A 20,947-nucleotide genomic window follows, 5' to 3' on the forward strand; every position below is an offset into this window, starting at 1 on the left:
GACACATTCTCCTATGCCACAATCAACTTTCATCAATCTGAGCAATCAAGCAACTTTTCTCACTGGCATTCAAATGAAGTATATTACCTTCAGTCTTAGTTCCTGATGCAATCTCTATACCAGAGGCATTTATGATCTTACATTTTCTATTCTTGAATTGCAAATCATAACCTTTGTCAACCATGTGTCCAATACTTAAAAGATTATGCTTCAAACCTTCAACATACAAGACATCATCAGTGTTATGCTTACCATCAAAGGAAATAGAACCTCTACCATGGATCACATATTCTTTGTCATCTCCAAATCTTACTATTGTTACTACTTATCAAGTTGTCATTAGTTTTTATTCAAAGTCATACTATATACTCTAGTCAGTTAGCACTACTGAATCATGCAGTCAATATACACAAAGAAGTCGGTATGAACAGTCTAGTTGGTTACAGAGGAAAGCAGTCACAGAATGCAGTATACACCGAGCTGTCTACCGAGTATCTTTTCATGTCTACCGAGCAGTAAAGATGACACACTGAGTTAATATACACTGAATGAAACATGTTACCAGATACATTGAACCTAGACATGCATATGAAAACGTGTTACAAGATCGAGGCACATCTAACCGTTATCACATTAGAAATTGCACTAGAAGATTGTGTATGAATTTGAGATCAATCTAACTAATGAAATATTTTGTATAGTTATTCATTCGAGGAATCTTGTTTGTAAGATCGAAGAAATGAATTAGATCACCGTCTTAAGAGATCTATTTATACAACATGAGTTAAGGGTGTGTATATGTGTGTAAGAAGATTGTTACAGAGACACAGAGGTCACCAAGAAGGTTTTCAACCAATAGTTGAAGAACAGAGTAAACAGAAGGGTTTATCGAGTTACTATATGGGTTACCGAGGTATGCTATAAGCAAGGTAATCTATTCTGAGCAGATAGAATCTACTATAACATTTCAGATGTAAAGTTGCAGATATTTGTAATGATTTTATTGTAATATTGTGAAGTTGAAAGAGAAACCTTTAACAAGGTAAAAGACTCTAATCAAGTCTATAAATTGTAAAGCCTCTATCTAGGTGCAACATTCAGAATAAATGTTGTAAAATCCTTTAGCAAGGTAGATCTAACAAATCTTGTTACTCCTAACAGGGTAAGCTATCAGAAATAGCTAAAATGTAGCTCTAACTGAGCACTCTTTATTATTGCAGTAGTGAAGTTGTGGGTGCCATCCCCACCGTAGTTTTTCTCTCTAACCAAGAGTTTCTGCGTAACCCAAATATATGTGTTATGGAGTGAATCATGTATGATTGTTATCTATTTGTTTTAACTTTATTTTATGTTACTGCACTATTCTGTTTATGCATAAAAGTAAAGTTATTATTCAAGAAAAGTTTTGGAGTACTGATTCACCCCTCCCCTCTCAGTACATTAGCTTTCCATATTGGGCCTAACAACTATTCCACCATCATACCTCTCCATATTCACAAATTTTCTTTTATCACCAGTCATATGATGTGAACAACCACTGTCAATCACCCATTCATCTTTCTCTTCAACTTTAGCAGCTAAAGCTTTCTCCTCAATAGTGCAGCTTGTGAAATCAATAGATACTGGTCCATCTTCTTTAATAGCAATAAACACAGTTTCATCTCCTTCTGATTCTTCATCTGTAACACATTGATTAGCAGCATAATAACAACTCTTTTGATGCTTATACTTTCGATTAGATTTATAAGGCTTGTCATACTTCTCATGCTTCTCATATCTATCATTCCTATCATGCTTATCAAATTTATCATGCCTATCATATTTAGGCATTCTCTTCGAGCATCTAGAAGAAAAATGTCCTATTTTGTTGCAAGAGAAACATTTCCAAGGCAATTTTCCATCATACTTACCAACTTCTTTAGGCAATCTCCAAACAATCAATTCTTTAAGCTCATCCAATTCTCTTTCTTTCTCTTCCATCTCTTTTCTCTCTCTTTCATATCTGGATATTCTGCATTCTTTAGGATCATACTTCTTCTTTTCAGATACAGATGCTCTAAATGTTGTCTCAGACTTTCCATGTGATTCACCAAACTCGCTCAGTTCAAATACAACAATCTTTCCAACCAACATATCTCTTGTCACAGTAGTCACACTCTGGATCTCATCGATAGCAACTACCTTATGTTTGTAAGAAGGAGGCAATGATCTCAGCACCTTAACAACAGTTTCATCTTCTTCAAGGGTTCCATCGACACATTTGATACCTAGAACAAGTTCATTCACCTTAACCATAAAGGAGTTTATGTTCTCATCTTCTCCCATCTTCAACATCTCATACTTCCCTTTCAAACTCTGCAACTTAGCAAATTTGACTTGTTTATCTCCTTCATATAAGGTCTCAAGCTTCTCCCAGATCTCATGTGCAATCTGAAGTCCCATCACATTAGTCATTTCTGAATCAGTCAGGGCACTCAACAATGCTTCCTTATCTCTAATGTTATTTTCAACATCCTTGGTCTCAGTAGCAGCAACGGGTCCATTTTGAGTAACAAAATAGGCATCCTTTGTGATCTTATAGTAATCTTCTCCAAGACATCTCAAGTGCACCTCCATCTGGTTCTTCCATATATCATAGTTATTACCATCAAATCTCAGACTCTTCTCCTTAAAGATAACACCTCTAGTTGCCATCTCGGATCACCTCAAGCAGTCAAGCTTCTTTCAGAGGATTTGACTCTGATACCAATTGTTGGCAACAATAATGAAGGAAAACTGAGAGGAAGGGGGGGTGAATCAGTTTTCACTGGATTAACAATCTTAACCTCAAATACAAATCTGATTAACTGCAACAACAACAAAGATAGGAAAATTGATAGCACAACACCAAGATTTTGACATGGAAAACTCGGTTAAGGGAAAAACCACAATGGGAACCTACCCACAATAAGATGATTCTCTATAGTAGTATGTGAAAATAATTACAATGGGGAATGCACCTGCATTTAGGCTCACTTCCTAGAGCTCATTGCTCAAAATACAATAACCTCGAAGGCTACAACCCTCAAGGAAGGTTCACTACCTTACAAGGAAGTCTCACTGACTTACAAAACATTCAGACAACAATCCACAATCAAATGAACTGAAAGAATAACATCCACAAATGCCTGATGATAGTTCCGGTTAAGCACATATGTATGCTCTGCAACACTCTAATCTCTTCTCAAACACACTACCGGAAGATGTATTTGCTTGTTTGCACCTTTACCATTCTATGATAATGCAGACACACCATCGATACCAAACTTACATGACTAAATCACCTATTTATACAATTCATCAACCTTGACTACAAGGTCGGCCAAACCCTCAACTCACAATTATAAAATTACATCACACGATACAAAGATTGACCACTGAACCAATATTATGATATACATGATATAACATGGACCTAAACCAAATACTCAAACATGCAACACCACCGAAAATCATGCCAAGATCAAACACAACATGCTACACCACCAAGAATACCGCATAACATGAACAATATCACCGGATCATGAAAATCACCAAAAACTCGCACAATGATCAATATAGATCATCAAAACAAATAGGACACAATTAGGGAACACCAACAAGCACGTTAGAATTATATGTAATAACTACACCAACACCAGTTATCAAATCTTCATTAATCAACATCTGAAACTCAAGAACACTCAAACATCAACAACTATCACGAGGAAAGATAACTTGTGGAGCACCAAATCAAGAACCATCTAAAATGAAGATACACAAGAAAATTCCAAACAATCTCCCAAAATATCAACTCAAGATCTGATCACACCGAAATATACCAGAGGAAATACCGAACTCTGCAAAGCATTGATCAGAAAAACCAAACTGTAAACCGAATCATATGATATGATCAATTAAGCTCTCGGATCACCGAAATCAATACAAAAAGATATAATGATATAATAAATATTCCATACACTGAACCATGATCCTAATAAACTAATCTACAACCATTGAAGCAATAAATCACAGGAATATGTTGACATCAATGACAACAAAATATCCTAGAAACAACAATGTCCAACATGGATTTGTTTGTTAGATTTGCCTTTGGAGTTTTGGAATGAAAATATTTTAAATATTACTTCCAATTCTTTTAGGCAATATTGTACCATATATAAGATAACCAATTTTATGAATCATTTGTTGTTTGCAAGATTTTGTGTTTATTTGGAGAATAACTAGGAGCTCCCTACTCAAATTTCCATTGCCTCTAAATTAGGTATGTGGGTGTAGTAGATTGAGTATGAAAACTTTTTGATTATTCATGTTTCTTGTGGTTAAGTGGGTCATGTCTCCACTACTTGCTTGAAAAGTAAGAAACAACACTTTGTTTGAAAAAGAAGGATCAAATTTATGTTTCTATGGAGTTTTCCTTTCCTTCCATTCAAAACAACTAGAAAGAAGATATAAAAAGGACATCCCTTATGGACAATTCAATGAAGGATATTGCTTTAGAGTTGGTGGAAGGTTCTACCAACAAATTAATGACTCATATTTGCCTCAATAAGTTTATATTTGGGGAGAAGGACCCTAATCCTAAGTTAAAGCAAAGCTCCTTGGGACAGTTTTTCAAACCACCTTGACTTTGGGTGAGTTTCCATCTTGTCTTTGGGCTAGGTTTTTGTAAGCCTTTGCCTTGTTTCTTGTTGTCTTGTTGATGTTTTGTAGTTGTTGATCTGCTATTTTGCTGGGATTAATGCTTTATTTGTCTCCTTTTCTTTTTACAAAGGACTAAGGTCCTTTCAAAATCCTTGCTTGCCTAATAAAAAAACATAAGAACTTCCTTAAGCGATTTATAAAGTAGCTCGAATAAAGCCATTCTAAAGCAACTTATGAACTCATTAAAATTATCTAGAAGCATTATTAGAATAATATGTAACAATTTACAACCACTCCACAACAAAGCTTCAGGTCTAATACCCATTTGAGATATTGAAACCTTCCTATAATATCTCCCAGGAAAAAACATTTAAAAAAGCTATGAAGCATCAAAAAACACAAAAAATTGAAATGAAATTTAAAATAAAATGAAAAATATTTTTGGTGATGCAAGATTGCTTGTGAGCCCATGTGCTTTTGCATTAAATGGAATTGTTCAAATCTATTTGGAAAAATATTAGTATGCTAGGGTAGCTAATTGAGAGATTTCTTGTGTTGAGCATAATCAAGGATGAATTGAACTTGAGTTTGAGAGCTGAGATTGGTGTAAAATTGACACAATAAAAAAAAATCATGTCGACAAAATTTTAATTCTAAATCACCTATTTAGCTAATAAAGAATTATCAAGTGATTTAACATGGAAATGGATGATTTTGTAAATTACAAGAAAAAATATCAATTTTGAAAGATGACAAAGCACACAAGTGTAGTAAATGAATAACAAACATGAAATGAAGGCAAGGAAGGGTCCTATATGTTGACTTGGAAATTGCATCAAGGTTGGATAAGCTAAGAGAAGGCTATTCATGACATATGGGTTGGGTGTTATACTATTAGATCACCTTTGGACTACCATGTATGCCTTTACAATTTTACATACATAATCTTATATTCAATTTTTAAAATGAAGATTAAGATGCACATGTTATGTAACATAATTTATCTAGAAGAGATAGTTGATTCTCGCAACAAATGATACATACTTTGATATTGTCTTCTTGCGCTATTGGTGATTATTGAATAATACATTGAAGTCACTTTTGTAGGTTTTTCTCTTTTTTTTAGGGTAAATACTATGTCAATTGTATTTTTTATCCATTGCATGTTACTTGCATATATTTGCATATTAGAATATATATTGTATCTTTCTAAAAAAATTTCCTCTAAAGATCAAGTAACAAGTTGTTCTACAGTTTTATCTAGTTTCCTTTCAAAGCTTTTGTTAGAGAATTTATCAATCCAAAAATCTCTTTTATGATATTTTCTTGACATCGATTATATTATAATTAACATAAATTGGTTGAGGAGCCAAAATCAATTTCACATCTATGAAAAAAAAACATTTGATTTATACTATAATATAGTTAAATCTCCAATATTTTTTTATAAAATTACCAATGTTATAGACTTAAATGGGTATTTTTTTATAAAATTACCAATGTTGTAGACTTAAATGGATATTGCTCACTTATGTTTAATTGTAAATCTTTTTAATTTTTCTCTCTCCTTATTTCGTTGCTTTTAACCTCTAGACAACCGTATGATTGTACTAAAGATTTGTCATTTAATCTTCTCCCATTTTACATAACTCACTTTAAATATTGTCATAAATAAAGGCTTTGAAGTTCCTCATAACTCATTTTTAGAAGAATTAATATATAGTACATTTCCTTCAAAAAATTTATTAATATTTAAATTTTGTATGTAATATTACCAAGTGTTGTATTGGATGAAGGCCTTTTAAGATATCATGCCTATTTTTAGATATTAGAGTATAAAATATAGGATAGATGGTTGGAAACTTAGGTTTTTTTGTTAAGCCCTTAAAATATTTTATTCAATTTGAATTTGTGAGAAAATGAGCTACACTTGAGTGCAAGATGGACCAATCACCAAGAGAGTCCGATCGATGGCAAAGCATTCCAACAAGAAATGGGATGTCCTCGGTTTGACTCATAGCTGATCCATGATCTAATTTAAAATGGTATCAAAGCTTAGGTTAGCAAAACTAGGCCAAGCTAGGATCCCTACACAACCAAATTGAAGATGGTCACCAAGAGAGTCGGTAGCTCAATGATAGAACACCCCAACAGCAAATGAGAGGTTCTAAATTTGACTCCTAATTATCGATAAAAAAATTAATAGAATTCTATATTTGATTTGACAAATTACTACCACCAAAACTTAACATGCTTCCATTCTCAACAAACATTTACATTAAGAAAAGAGAGATCAATTACTGCCATTTAAACCCAGCCAAAAGTAACATCCTTATATAAGTACAATTTCAACCAGTAAATGAATTTTCTCTTTGAAGCTTTCTTGAATCTAATCAACTAACAAATCATCTAACTCTATATCTAAAATCTCCTATTTTTCTTCGAGAAGAAGTAGTGTACATGGCTTAAATTCCAGTTGACTATTGTCAACCAACGCAAAACTTTAATTGATAGTTTCTATTAGAATAATAAAAACAGATCAATAAAATATGGAATGATAAAGTAAATGTTTGCATGGGCACTTAAATAGCTACTCATTGGGCAAACACCATACAAAACACAGAGACTGAAATTCAGTCTTAGATATCACTAATCAGGGTGCACTATAGTTGTGGTGTATCAGCATTCCTTAATGCCCCTCCATGCTCTAGTGGTACAAGAGGAATAAGAGAATGGACAACATCAGCTATCAGTGGCCTGTAATCAGGCTCAGGTTGTACACAAAGAACTGCAATAGCTGCTACCTGCATACATTAAGTCTACTATAAGCTTGTTCTTCTTTTATATGTCATGTAGAAAACAAAATGAATTAGATTAGTAAACAAACTTCCTTTGTAAAAGGACTTAATAAGTTGTTTTCATTACTTGCAGGCACAGTTACAACAATGTGGTTCTAAACGATTCTATCAAACCTTAAAAGATGACTACTATCAAATAATTTTTTTTCTTTTATTGAAAGATTTAACAGAAACATTATTGTATCCAACGTTTTGTAAAATCATTTAATAAGCCTTATGAATCAGTTCTTCAACCTATAATACTGCTAGAGAATATGAAGAGCTATTGGATTAACATCAACTCTCGCATCTTCAAGTTGGCTGGGTATATGTGACAGTACAGGAATTTGTCTAGCTTTGCACTTTGGAAGACTGATGTCTCTGGAGCTAGATATACTCAAATCTACTTAATGCCATGAACATGTAGTTGCATTGAGTTACATTACCTTCAACTAATCAAACCATGACAACACCTTGCAAACATCTTCATCTCTTAACCATGCGAGCTTAAATGGATTTGCTCTTTTTATAAAAAAAATTTGGATCCAAAGAGCTTTACATAGACAACATATATGAATAGATGTACCTCGTATATGAGAAATGAATCTATATGACAAATGTACTGGGATGTGATTAAATCTAGTCTATGTTTTTTAACACTCACTTAACATTCTTTCATAAAGTTTGTTTTATCACACTACTATCTAGGGTTCATTCATAAAAAAATAGGTTTATTAGCTACTCATGTATAAATGAAGAAAATTTAACACCAATGTCTTTTTGAAAGTGTATATTTACAAGTTGCTCATTGGTTAGTTTATAGCTTAGTTCAATTTCCTTGTGAGAACATGCTCACAAATGAAGTGATGGTGTACTTCAATATGACTATATTCTTGGACATCTTCAACACACTTTGATTATCCCAATATATAATTGTTGGATTCAGTTAAGGGTGTCAAAGATTCTCAAGAAGTCATCTAATCCAGATTGCTTCACAGGTTGTTGCAGCAACTACCATGCACTCTTCTTCAATGGATGACAAAGAAACATTAGGTTGCTTCTTAAAAATCCATGAGATAATGACAAATCCAAGATCGAAGTAATAACCAAAGGTTGATTTTCTAGAGTCTATGCAATCTGTCCAATCTAAATCTGAAAAGCCAACAAATTTGAAATCGTCATTTCCCGAATACTCAAATCTAAAATTTTGTGTTCCTTGAAGATATCTCAAAACTTGCTTTGCACCTTACCAATCACTATTTTGGGGATGAGATGGATGAATCACGACAATATTTCAATTGCATAAGATATGTTTGGACAAATAGTAGTCAAGTAAATTAAATTTTCAATCAAACTCCTATTCCATTTGGGTCTTCAATCAATTTACTTCCTTTCTCCATTGGTTTTCATGAATCTTAAAAATATTGCAATTCAAACCATGTGAGAATTTCATTGATGTACTTCATTTGAGAGAAATATTTTCCTAGGTGTTTGCCACAATTCAATTCCAAGAAAGTAATGAAGTAATCGAGATTGGACGTCTCAAAATTGATCTCCATATCTTCTTTCACATCATGTATAAGATATTCCCAATATTTAAAAAATCATCAACCATTGACACAATGAACTATACCTTGTGATCAAAATTTTCAATGGAGAATAACTTGTGATATCAATTTGGATAAAAATAAATAAATAAAATTCCCTTTGAAAAAAGTACTCATTGATTTTTGAATGTGAATGTCATGGAGTTTGTTTCAAACAATATGGCACCTTTTTTAAGTGGCACACCATGCCTTCCTTTTCTTTTTCAACAAAACCAGGTAGGTGTGTGACATATACCTCCTTTGTCAAATCTTCATTTAGGAATGCACTTTTGACATCCATTTGCTGGATTTTCTGACTATGATTGGAAACAAGTGCTATCAACATTCTAATTATGATCATCTAGCAAATGTTTCCTTATAATCAATATCTTTAATTTATTATAGCCTTTAACTACTAATCCTGCTTTGTGCTTGTCAATTGAACCATCAAATTTAAACTTGATCTTGAGTATCCATTTACAATCAATGGCTTTCTTTCCAATACATAAAAGAACCAACTCCCACATTTGATTTTGATGAATTGAATCTATCTCTTGACTCATAGCATTTTGTATTTTTCTTCCCTTATTGCTCCATCATAAATGCTTGATTCACAAGAGCTTAAAATAATTGTCATTAATGCATAATTGACCTCATAGTCCTACAATCTGGTGGGTGTTCTCCATGCTCATTCTTTAATTTAGATCACCAATCTCTTCTCTTCATTCTATAGATTCAATAGGACTTTCAGAGTTTGGCTCAATATTTTTGGGTGAGTATGATGATATACCACTATAAACTTTCTCTCCTACGAAAGGATTCGCGTCTCTAATTTTCAAATGTTGATCAATCAGAAGCAGCTGACAATCTAACCGTAAATATACAGTTTGTGTGGAATTCAAACCACAGTTCCAGGATGGAAACATACTTCTTCAGACTCTAGCATTTGAAAATCGTTAATATATGCTTGTCTTAAAGATAGTCAGCTATTGGATATTGGCAAGATGATGTCTTATTTTAGATATGCCATAAAATTAGTGAGAAAATGTGAAAAAACATGAACTTTCTATCCACCAAAACATGAGTAGAACTGTAGAAACTAAATGTATTTTTGAAAATAAAGCCAATTCCTTTCAAAAGCAATATTTGGCATGCAACTTACTTGCTGAAGATGTTTCAAGTTCAGCATCTCTTTAATAACAGGATCCACAATAGTTGGAAGCTTTGTCCTATCTGTTAACTGTGGCTTGGCCTGTAGAAAGAAATCATTCATTCGTATATGCATTTGAACTCTACTGATATTCAACAATAGTCATAAAACCAATGACACAGACCTCCTTCAACAATGTGAGTGCTCTTTCTTGGTAACTAATACATTGAATCTTCTCAGCTAAAATATAAAATAATAATAGCTATTGCTTGTTTCTGGATTAAAAGGTGTGTGATTCTTTTGTATCAATATTTCGGATTGCATTCCATGATCCATCATTAATATAGGAAAGCTAAAAGAGACATAAGATGACTAATTGCAGACAGGGACTGGCTTAAAAAGAGAGTAGAGGAGAGGGGAGGTGACACATGGTTCAAGGTGAAGGGGAGCCACATGTCACCTCCCCTCTCCTCTACTCTCTTTTTAAGCCGGTCCCTGTCTGCAACTAGTCATTTTATGTCTCTTTTAGCTCTCCTATCATGATGATGGATCACAGATTGTGATCCAAAATGTTGATACTAAGAGTCACATTCAGTTTAATCCAGAAACAAGTAATAGCAATTAAATTATAGACTGTGGAAATCTGATATCATTGATAAAATAATAAAACATACCCAAGTAACGAGGGATTGACATCCTTCTGGCATAGATTTGTCCACAGGCTTTCTTCCTGTAATCAGTTCCAATAGAACTACTCCAAATGCATAGACATCACTTTTCTCTGTTAATTTCCCTGTTATTGGTTACACAAAGAAAATTATCTTATTAGGGGTGAATCAATGTTAGGGGGTATTTACAATGTAGAAATTTGATTTTTATTATATATAAATTCCTAGGATGTGAGTTTTTTTGGTAAGTGGAAATCCCATAAACATAATTTGAAAGCTCAACCTAGTATAGGTAGGCATACCATCTAGAAGGTACTCTGGAGCTACATATCCCAAGGTTCCCAAAACCTGAAAAAATTTTCTATCCACAACTCCTCGAACTGTTATGGCAAGACCAAAATCTGAAAGCTGCATGCCATATTAAACAGGCAAGACTATTACGAAACATACTTTTTATATGAAAATGTTCCCTTACAGTCAAATGTACTTACTTTAGCATTGTAGCTTGCATCAAGGAGGACATTTGATGATTTCAAATCACAGTGAATGATAGATGGATCACAGTGCTCATGCAAATGCTCCAGAGCCCTGTATTATTTAGGGCATAAGAACTTCAGAATCTGTTACAACATCTTAAATTGTAACGAAGCAAAACACAGAGGAGCTGCTATTGGCTCAAATCATTATCACTGAAACTAAATGAATAGGCATCAGAAAAGAGACAAAACAATGCCAAAACAAAGAATGACCTACACAGAAGGTTTAATAGCCCACAACCACTTAAGAAACAGAAGCTAGAAAACATTCGGACTGGCTGTCTCCTTTGATGGAAGGAGCCTTATTGAACCCATTAAGAACTGAAAGAGTGGATAAAAATGGGATAAGGTTAAGAATTGAGAGTGAATAATAAATGGGTAGAGGAGCTGTCCTGAAAACAAATATGACTAAACATCTAACGTGGTGAAGAAAGCTGGAGAAGAAAATGTCAATATATAGAACAGATCAGGATACAATGACCAATGTGGACAAAAATGCAATCAACCCACTACTCTTCCCATCAGAAAAATTCTGAACAAATCCTGATAACTGGTTCTCATATCTTCATCGATACTGTGAAGAACAAGAAAATTCTGAAGAGTCTTTGACAGGAATCAGGCACGCGAAAGAAAAAGCAAAGTTGTTATTGTAATTTCTTTCATATGTTGTAAGTGTAGAAGTAATGTGTCATTAGAAAAGCAGAAATCCTAGTCTTGGACAACATGAAAATTTATTATGATCTTTGGACAAATGATATAAGAAAAGGTATTCCAATTTCCAGCAGTATTGAATCACTAAGCCAAAAATGAAACAAGAAAAGAGATTTCAGCATCATGGAATCATCAAGCCAAACACCAATCTTCAGTTCATTGATCAGGACACTTTACCTTGCAACATCAAGAGCTATCTTCAGACGCAACTGCCAGGTGAGCGTAGATCCACGAGATGGACCTGCAAATGAAACTAGTGGTATTTTAAGGCATGATTAAAGTATGGATAGAGTACCCTATCTGTCTGTCTCTCAATTATGTAAGTGTCTTTGAACAAAAAAATGGATATATTTGTCCAATGAATACACTAATGGGCATTGGCATTTAATAGAAGATTAGGAACTAGCTATCACATCTCCTGTATCTTATCCAGAGATAAAGCTTCAAACAAAACACTTCGAACTTGCTATATAGATTGAGAATTGCAAGGCCTATAACCTACCATGTAGCTGGTCTTCCAAAGAGCCATTTCTCATGAGCTCATAGACTAGAAGTCTTTTCGTTCCATGTGCACAAAAACCCAACAAAGACACCAGGTTTGGATGCCTGACTCTGCTCATCAGATCAACTTCAGTCTGCATTGATTTTACAACTTAAATCACCATCCAGAATATGCCCAAATCTGTTCTGCTCTGTGCAAAACAGGGCAGATGCAGACTATTAGAATCTTAATTTACATACCTGAAATTCTTCCTCTGCCTGTTGTCTATCGTCATTCAGCTTCTTCACAGCAGCACAAAATCCATCATGAAACTGGGCTTTATAAACACAACCAAAGCCACCCTTTCCCAGGTAATTAGAACTACTGAAATTATTTGTTGCCTCTTGCAAAGTAAGATAATCAATAGCAGATGCAAATTCTCTCCTCTTTGTAATTCGAAACGAGCTCAAGCGATTAATCAGTGGCCCAAGTGATATCCCCTTATTGGCATCTGGATACAAGAAGAATACAAGTTAGTTCAAAGTATTTCTAGTAAACTAGTTTTAATTACAGTAGGAACCGAAAATGGATTATAAGAAGAATGCGTTGATGCTCATGCAATACATCCTTGCCTCAAAGTTCTTATGTCAAATACAACTGTTATACAATTGAAACATTATTGAATATTCATATAGAAAACCCAAAACTTCCTTCAATAGCTGTGCCTGTGGCCCTGAATCCCATGAAAAGATTATAATGATAATTATCCCGACTTTAGCTTAATATCTATAGAAGAGTATCCCACAGGAAGTTTTTCAAGCATTAAGGGAAGAGAAAAAACCTGAGCCGTCAATGTGTAATTGTTTTTCATATGCCTGTGCTTGAGATGGTGAATAAAGTGGCTTTGAATTATGCTTATGCACCCAAGTACAATATGCAAAAAGCAAGATGACTCCAATAAGGAATAGTACAGAGATGATAGCCGCAATGATTAGAACTTTGAGATGCTGTATTTCATGGTTGGGTGAATTTGTTTGCTCCGTTGCTGTTGCTGAAACATAGTTTCAGAATAATCAGAAACTTGATATCCATCATCTGGAACAGAATGTGTTACTAGATTGAGGTATTTATAATATCTACATTGCTTGAAAAGTTGAAACAGATAAAATTCGACTGCTCTGACACTAAGAGCATCCATAATTCAATTTCTGTAAAATGCAAGTTCCTGACAGAAAATGAATATGGAAGTTCATTTACCCATTGTAGAAGCCACAGGTGGCACTGATTCGACCATTGGTAGGAAAAGATATGGACTTGCACTGGGCTTGTTTGTCCTTCTAGATTTAACATATGGCGAAGGTGAAGGGGAAGAAAGAGAAGCAGGCACCAGGTTCAGATTTTTGTTGAGACTTAAATAAGAAGAATGATAAGCAATGTGTGAACTGGGAGCATGCACTGGTACATACAATGGGGAATGAGTACTCTGTTTCTGAGGAAGATGAGATTTTCCTGCTGATCTCTCACCATTAACATACTTGAATTGAAACGTTCCAATGACACAACTTCCCCAAAATAAAATAGCCATTAAAACTGATTTGGCCATCATATCTGATTGAATAAGCTGAGTGGTAATGAGATGCATTCAAACAAGTCCAGAAACACCTTGAGAAGCAACAATAATTTCCTGTGTTATAATACCCACTTCATGCAATTTGTGCCAGGCTTTGAAACAACCAAATGTTTCTCTAAAAGTCCTTGCTTATCCATTCATAGACAATAGTGATGATCTGAATTCAAAGCCAGTGGGCATCTTGGAGACCTAACCAAGAATAGCAGCAGCATATATAGGACCTGTTACCAAAACCTTCCTATGAAAATTAATTGGGTGGTAGAATTAATAGTTCAAAACATTATTGCAAGCATTAATGAAGAGATACAAGATTCATCGCCTGGCAGCTGCACCTTCAAGTACACAATCAAAGTTGTTTAAAGGTGTAACATAAGTTCAGTTCCTTCTGAGAGATTCCTTATAAATTCTTAGGCACAGAGATGTATATGTCTAAGATATAAAGACATTGTTATGAAGTGGGGGACATTAACAAAGACTGGATGGATAAGTAATGCCTTCAACTTCTCAAGACAACCATTGTTAACAGAAGCTGATCTGGATAAAAAGTTGCAAGTTTGAAGAGGACCCATTTCCTGAAACTTACAACAACTGATTAAGCTCATCCTCTCCCACCAGTCTAAAACACGCAATATCTACCATTAAAATCTGGGGTATCGAATTCAAGCAAACTTATTCAAAGGCATTGCTTTTTTGACACACAGCTCTCAAATTGCCAAGTTTGCAAAATTTTTAGGGGTCTGCATCGTAAGATTTCATGTTCAAGATGTTTATACTTCAATATGTATGTTTGACAGCATCTCTTCAATTGTTATCTACATACAATTAGGTAGCCTGTTCCTCTTAAGAGTCTAAACCATGAACAGTGTAATACAACCACTAAATCACTTTGATGTTGAATCAGAGGCACACGTTTTGTATTATGGTCAATTTTTGACTCAGTAAGTAAAATACTGCTTCTCTTATCTAAAAGGGAAGCTCATTTTCTTAGAATAAGAGTACAAAATGCTTCTGGTGTTATCATAGAGATGCCCATTATGTTGATTGATAATTCCAACGGCCTATACACCACCAATTTTGGGTGTGCTAATTTTACTAAGCTTCTATTATAAGTAAACTACCGGCCAGCGTAACACGTTTGTTCTGACCTTTGGCAAAACAAAAGAAGCGGCAAAGTATACTGTCAAAAAAGAGATGGATTTTTAAAAAATAAATTAGTTTTGTACTTATTTTGAAGGGAGTATTTTATTATATTTATATATTGATAAATAATATATTGGGTATATTTATCTTATCCTGTATGTTTTTTTATATTAATACATAGCAATATTAGGGTGCTCATCTGTCTGTAGGTAACTCTAACAAGCCACTAAAAGTACATCAATAGTTTAGAGTATAATATAAAAAATAATTAAGAGCAATAAAACTATCACTATAAAAGTTCTTAGAGTATATGAAACTAAGACGATTAAAGCACGAGAAAATGAAACTAAGACGATTAAAGCACCAGAAAACAATAGATAAGTGGCTATGCAAATATGTGATTCTAATCCTCGGTGAGGAATTTAAACATCTCCTTATAGTTTCCTTCATCTTCAACTTCCTTCCCAAGCATCTTCTTCTACAACAGGCATAGAGTAGTGACAGACCTATGCATCACCTTTGTGCTAAATCTGGAGAGGTGCACCATTTTCTTTTCAAGGTCAGTAACTTTCGCCTTCAGGGTAGCAAGGTTAGCAATTGTGGCATCACATTTAATGCAGGGATGAGTTTCCCCTACCATGCGGGTTTCATCTATAGAACACACTTGGTTATTGAGAGGGGTGTTGTGGCAGGGGGGAAGGGGGGTGGATAAGTATCCTTAAAACTTAAAACTTTGAGCTCAATTTAAATTCAATATCCTTAACCAAATCAATAGTAATGAAAGATAATGAACATTAATGAACAAGAGAACACCAGATTTACATAGAAAACTTGATAAGAAGAAAACCATGGTGAGAGTTAACTCACAATATATGAACAAGAATACAATTTGTTTTAAGGGGCTCATTGCTTAAGGAAGCAAATTACTCCTAGAAAAGACTTGTTGAGCAAGATACAAGGACCCGCTAAAGAGATTCAATATCTCATAGTAGGATACATGAATATTTTAAATACCAATGAATAAGTCTTCAGCTCACAGCTTCCAATAGTCTCCTTAGAATGTAGTTGCCCTTAACTCACTACCTCAAGCAACCATTTAGCAAATTAGCTTCAAATCTTTCACCACACACCTTTACTACTTCAACTTCGCATCTTTTATCAATCCACACTCCTACAATTGATTTGATCTTGTATACATAACCTCTGCAAAGGAAAGAAAACATTAATTAGGTCGGCCAAAAAAAGAGACACGCAATGACCCCAACAAGTTGGCCTTTAAAACATAATGCAATGAAAGCGGTCCAAACTAGGAGATAGAGTGGACCTAAAACAACTTATTATTGTTGGCAATTGACACTCAATTGGTTGGTTCAATATGTTGTCATTAATGGCAACATGTTTCGACTTCATATTTTGGTTTAGTAGTGTACCAACACCGGCACCGACAGGTATCTTCACCGGTTGGAAGGAATTCTTTGGTTATCGACATTGCAGACCGACATGGTTTATATTCAGGGTATCGATATTGGAGGCCGACATCATTTGGGAGATCCCGCATTGGCAATTGTTTTTGATATTCATGTACTTGTGCTATTGAGTCGACATGTATATTCATATTGTAATTATCTTTGTAAGCCAACATAAGGCATGATGGATTGTAAAGGGGTATATAGGTCAGTTGATTAGATCATTTTGTAACAAGAAAGGATATGTATATGTAAGGTTACGGAATGTAATAGAGATGTGAAATATATGAGAGATATCATGTATGTGAGGATATTTATGTAAGAGGGTAATCCGGTAAGGGTTTAGGGTTTCAGACAGGAACAAACATAGCTTAACCAGAATTGTATTCAAGCATAGAAGATGTTATCATTGCAGTTCAATCATTTCTCTGGATTGTAGTATGGATTTGTATGTAGTTAGTGAGGCTCCTTTTGTGATTGAGCAGTGTACTCTAGGCTGTAAGCCTTCCTGCATGTGTAGGCCCCTATATTTTGTAATATCTTTTCATATGGCTAGTGGATTGATATTATGAGTCACAAATCCCACCGTGGGTTTTCCTCTTTGAGGTTTTCCACGTATAATTCTTTGTGTTATGGTATTCATTTGTGTGATTGTGTTGGTGTAATTATTTATTCATGTTGGATATTATTACACCTTACTTAAGTTTACTTAGGATAATGTATTTCATAGTAGTTTGGGTATGAGACACTTGGGTGTTTGTGCCACATTGGGATAGTGTGTGTAGGAGAATTTCTACCTTTTGTGGTCTTATCTTGTTGTTACATTCCACATTTGGTGGGTGATCCACCTCATGTGGAATATTATATTGTTTCTCCTACCTACCCCTACTTATCCCTACCTACCCTTGTTTCTTATTGAGCCACATGTCATGTTTGTGTGCTCACATATCCATATAGCCTTGCCTATATAAGCAGGCTCATATTCATTGTATGTAACTATTGAACAACATTTTGATCATTTTATCTATTGATGAGTATACAGTTTATTCTTGTTCTATATTTTATCTCTATTTTATACTTTTCATTGAGCTCTTGATTTTGGCAAAATCTCACATGGTATCAGAGCCATTTGAGTGTCATTGATTTGTCTTGGAGAGATTTTATTGCGGCGTCAAGAGGTAGATCCAACCTTGCCATTGAGTCTGGGTGGCCATTTCCATACATTTTGACTATAAATTTGCCTATATTGGGTGAAAGTCAATTTTGGAGCTTGGAGGAAAAAGTTTACCCAATTTGGGTGGTACGGTACGATTTTAAAAAAAAAAATTATTATTTTTTTTTTAATTTCTGCGAAAAATTTATTAAAATTTCATTTTTTATATTTCACAGTTTTAAAAAAATTGCTTGTAAAAGTTTTATTAAAAGAAAATAAAAAATATATATACTTTGTTTGTGGGGGGGTCTGACCCCACCCCATACCATCGCAATTTTTTTGGCAGCACCTAATCTGCAGGGCCTGCGTCATACCCTATCACACCTCCTGCCGACATCTTCATTTTCTTCCGACCATTGCCGACCCTACCAATCCTCCCACCACGATCGACTATACCTCCCACCATACCTGTTGACCCCGTACCTTTTGGCAGCTCGTGCCTTGTTCTCTGACAACCACCAACAATCTGGTCCACACCACTTGCCTACTCCGCCGACTCGTGGTTTTCTTGCCCGCTGCCGTGTCCGGTAGCTCCTGAGCTCTGACCGGCCCCATCTCTTCTCGTCTGTCGGGGACACCCTTCCCCGGTGACCGTCCATTCGCTGGCACCGGCCGTTTGCATCAGCACGACCCGTCACCCATTGGCCGCTCTCTCATTGCTGTAGAAGCCTCCGCCTCTGCCATGTGGACTTCCCTGATTCACCCTGAGCCGCCACGTAGACCCTGCCACAGAGACCCAGTCGTTGTCCTTTTGCCGAGTCACCATCAGGTTAGCCGCCACATGGTGTTCTTTAATCGGTGTGTGACACGTGGCAGCCAACGATCAAGCCACATCACTCTACGACAGTGCATGTGGCAAATCCGTGTCCAATCAGCAGACACGCAGTGTACAATTTTTTCACCTTCAGCAAACATGCCATCTTTTTTGGCAAATCAGGTTGTGACACGTATCAAGTTCGTACTGTACGGACGCCACGCAGATAAGGAGCTGAAGTTTTGGGGACGGCCATATGATCGTCAAATTTAACCTCGTAGATTGCTGATGTCGTCATTTTTTGAAAATTTGGCAGGCCCCTCTCATTTGGCTTTTCGATTTTGCAGTTCAACTTCAAATGGCCATATCTTGCTCATTTTTGCTCTTTTTTGGTACAATTGTTATTGAAATGGGCTAATTTTTCATGTATTTTCATGTGGTAGCATTATTTTTGGATTTTGATGGACAAATTTTTCATAAATCTCAGTTTTTGGTGACTTTACCTATCCAATCCCCATTTGTGCAACTTTCGGGACTCCATTTGGGCTCATACAAACTCCTTTTCAGGTATCATTTTTTTTGGAAGTGCACAATTTTTCATCTACTTTCATAATATGCTATCATTTTATAGTGATTTTGAGTAGAAATTATACTTTCAACATATGGTCTTTTTTGGCCAATTTGGCACTTGTATTGCATAGACCTATCTTTTTGGTTTTTTGCATTGTAGTTCTCAGCCTATTAGGGCAGTTGTAAAACAAAATCAGAAGTCCACCTTGCCATTTTTTGCAAGTGGCCTATTGTACATGCACTACATATAAAGTGTCAAAATCATTATTTATTTATTTTTATTTTTTTTGGGGGTACTTTGATTAAGTGAATTTGGTGGGGGGGGGGGTCTCTTGTGCTCTTGTTCTCTTGTGTTCTTCATTTTGCTTCTATGGGTTCTCCTAAGTTTCCTCTCTTAACTCCTCATAATTATGCTACTTGAAAAATTGATGCATGGAGTAAACTTATGGAAAAAGGACTAACTCATTATATTGATGGAACTATTGTTGCTCTCGTTGATCCTAAGGCTGATCCTTTTACTCACTTGGATTGGCTCACTAAAAATATCATGGCAATTGGTACCTTAAGAAAGTATGTATCAAAGGGTCTCATTTTTCATATTGAGAAATGTACCTTAATCAAGGATGGTTGGCAAAAGTTTCAAGACTTGTATGGTCAAGTTGATGAGATTAGGGGATATCAAATTGATAGTGATCTCACCATGTTAGTGATGGTATGATGAATCAATAAGGATACATACAATTACTGAGAGGCGTGGGGGGGGGGGGGTGAATCAGTAGATAGAAAACTAACAAAACTTCCACAAAACTCAAAAACAATCTCACAAGTCAATCTCAGAACTAACTGGTTCAAACACTGAACTACAAACTGTAATAGCACTGTCAAGTATACTGGTTGACTGTCATAATAGAATAATAGTATAACAAATCTGAAAGTCTCAAACCATTTAACCAAAACATCAAAATACTTTACTAAAAATAGTAAAAGCACATTTTAGATTACTGTCGGTCATCTTATCATATCTAAGTGGATTTAATAGTTAAGCAAATTAACCATGGCAAACATAACCACAAAAAACCATTCACCACTTGACACAGTGATTTTTGACATGGAAACCCAAATAGGAAAAAACCATAGTGGGGATGAATACCCACAAGTACTCTAAACTCTTCTGAAGTTCATCCTGTTAGGAGCCAAGCCTGTTAAAGCTTTACAAAAAGTCTTGTTAAGAACAGTTAAGAACAGATCATGTTAGGGACCACCCAGTTAAGGGATTGACTATAATGCCCTGTTAGAAGCAATACCCTGTTAGGAGTAACCTTGGTAGAGGATTTGAAATCCAAGCTCATGGATCACTTGGTTAGAGGATTTAGATAGAACTAAGCCTATTAAAGCTTACCCGGTTAAGGGATTTGACTGTTGTAAATGCTAGAGAACAACAAGGGTATGTTGATCTGGTAAATAACACTACTCTTCTTGATCAAATCCTTTTCATGTTCCTATCTACCTTCAAACATACTGC

At 35.1% G+C, this 20,947-nt stretch overlaps 2 protein-coding genes across 4 annotated transcripts in view; one reads left to right on the top strand and one right to left on the bottom strand.

Moving 5' to 3' along the window:
• Positions 1–6,961: 6,961 nt before the first annotated feature.
• On the bottom strand, positions 6,962–15,194 carry LOC131046417 (probable receptor-like protein kinase At1g80640). 3 transcript variants are annotated; one of them, XM_057980157.2, is made up of 10 exons: positions 13,910–15,194; positions 13,494–13,697; positions 12,913–13,163; positions 12,674–12,806; positions 12,349–12,412; positions 11,416–11,512; positions 11,227–11,332; positions 10,931–11,049; positions 10,269–10,358; positions 6,962–7,487 (listed from the first exon to the last, which is right to left on the bottom strand). In XM_057980157.2, exons 1-10 carry the CDS (start codon positions 14,292–14,294, stop codon positions 7,347–7,349), a joined length of 1,590 nt encoding a protein of 529 aa, XP_057836140.1. In that variant the 5' UTR covers positions 14,295–15,194; the 3' UTR covers positions 6,962–7,346. The 3 variants fall into 3 exon arrangements, with proteins under 3 accessions (XP_057836140.1, XP_057836136.1, XP_057836147.1); XM_057980153.2 differs by having other exon boundaries at positions 13,494–13,703; positions 13,910–15,189; XM_057980164.2 differs by lacking the exon at positions 13,494–13,697 and having other exon boundaries at positions 14,866–15,193.
• Positions 15,195–18,882: 3,688 nt separating this feature from the next.
• LOC131859352 (uncharacterized) overlaps positions 18,883–20,947 on the top strand; it is a 183,854-nt gene continuing 181,789 nt past the window's right edge. Inside the window, exon 1 of the mRNA XM_059212987.1 lies at positions 18,883–19,117. Within this exon, the coding sequence (XP_059068970.1) occupies positions 18,883–19,117 (235 nt within the window). The remainder of the gene's footprint in view (positions 19,118–20,947) is intronic.

The sequence above is a fragment of the Cryptomeria japonica genome, chromosome 10, assembly GCF_030272615.1.
Source record: "Cryptomeria japonica chromosome 10, Sugi_1.0, whole genome shotgun sequence".
Lineage (NCBI taxonomy): Eukaryota > Viridiplantae > Streptophyta > Pinopsida > Cupressales > Cupressaceae > Cryptomeria > Cryptomeria japonica.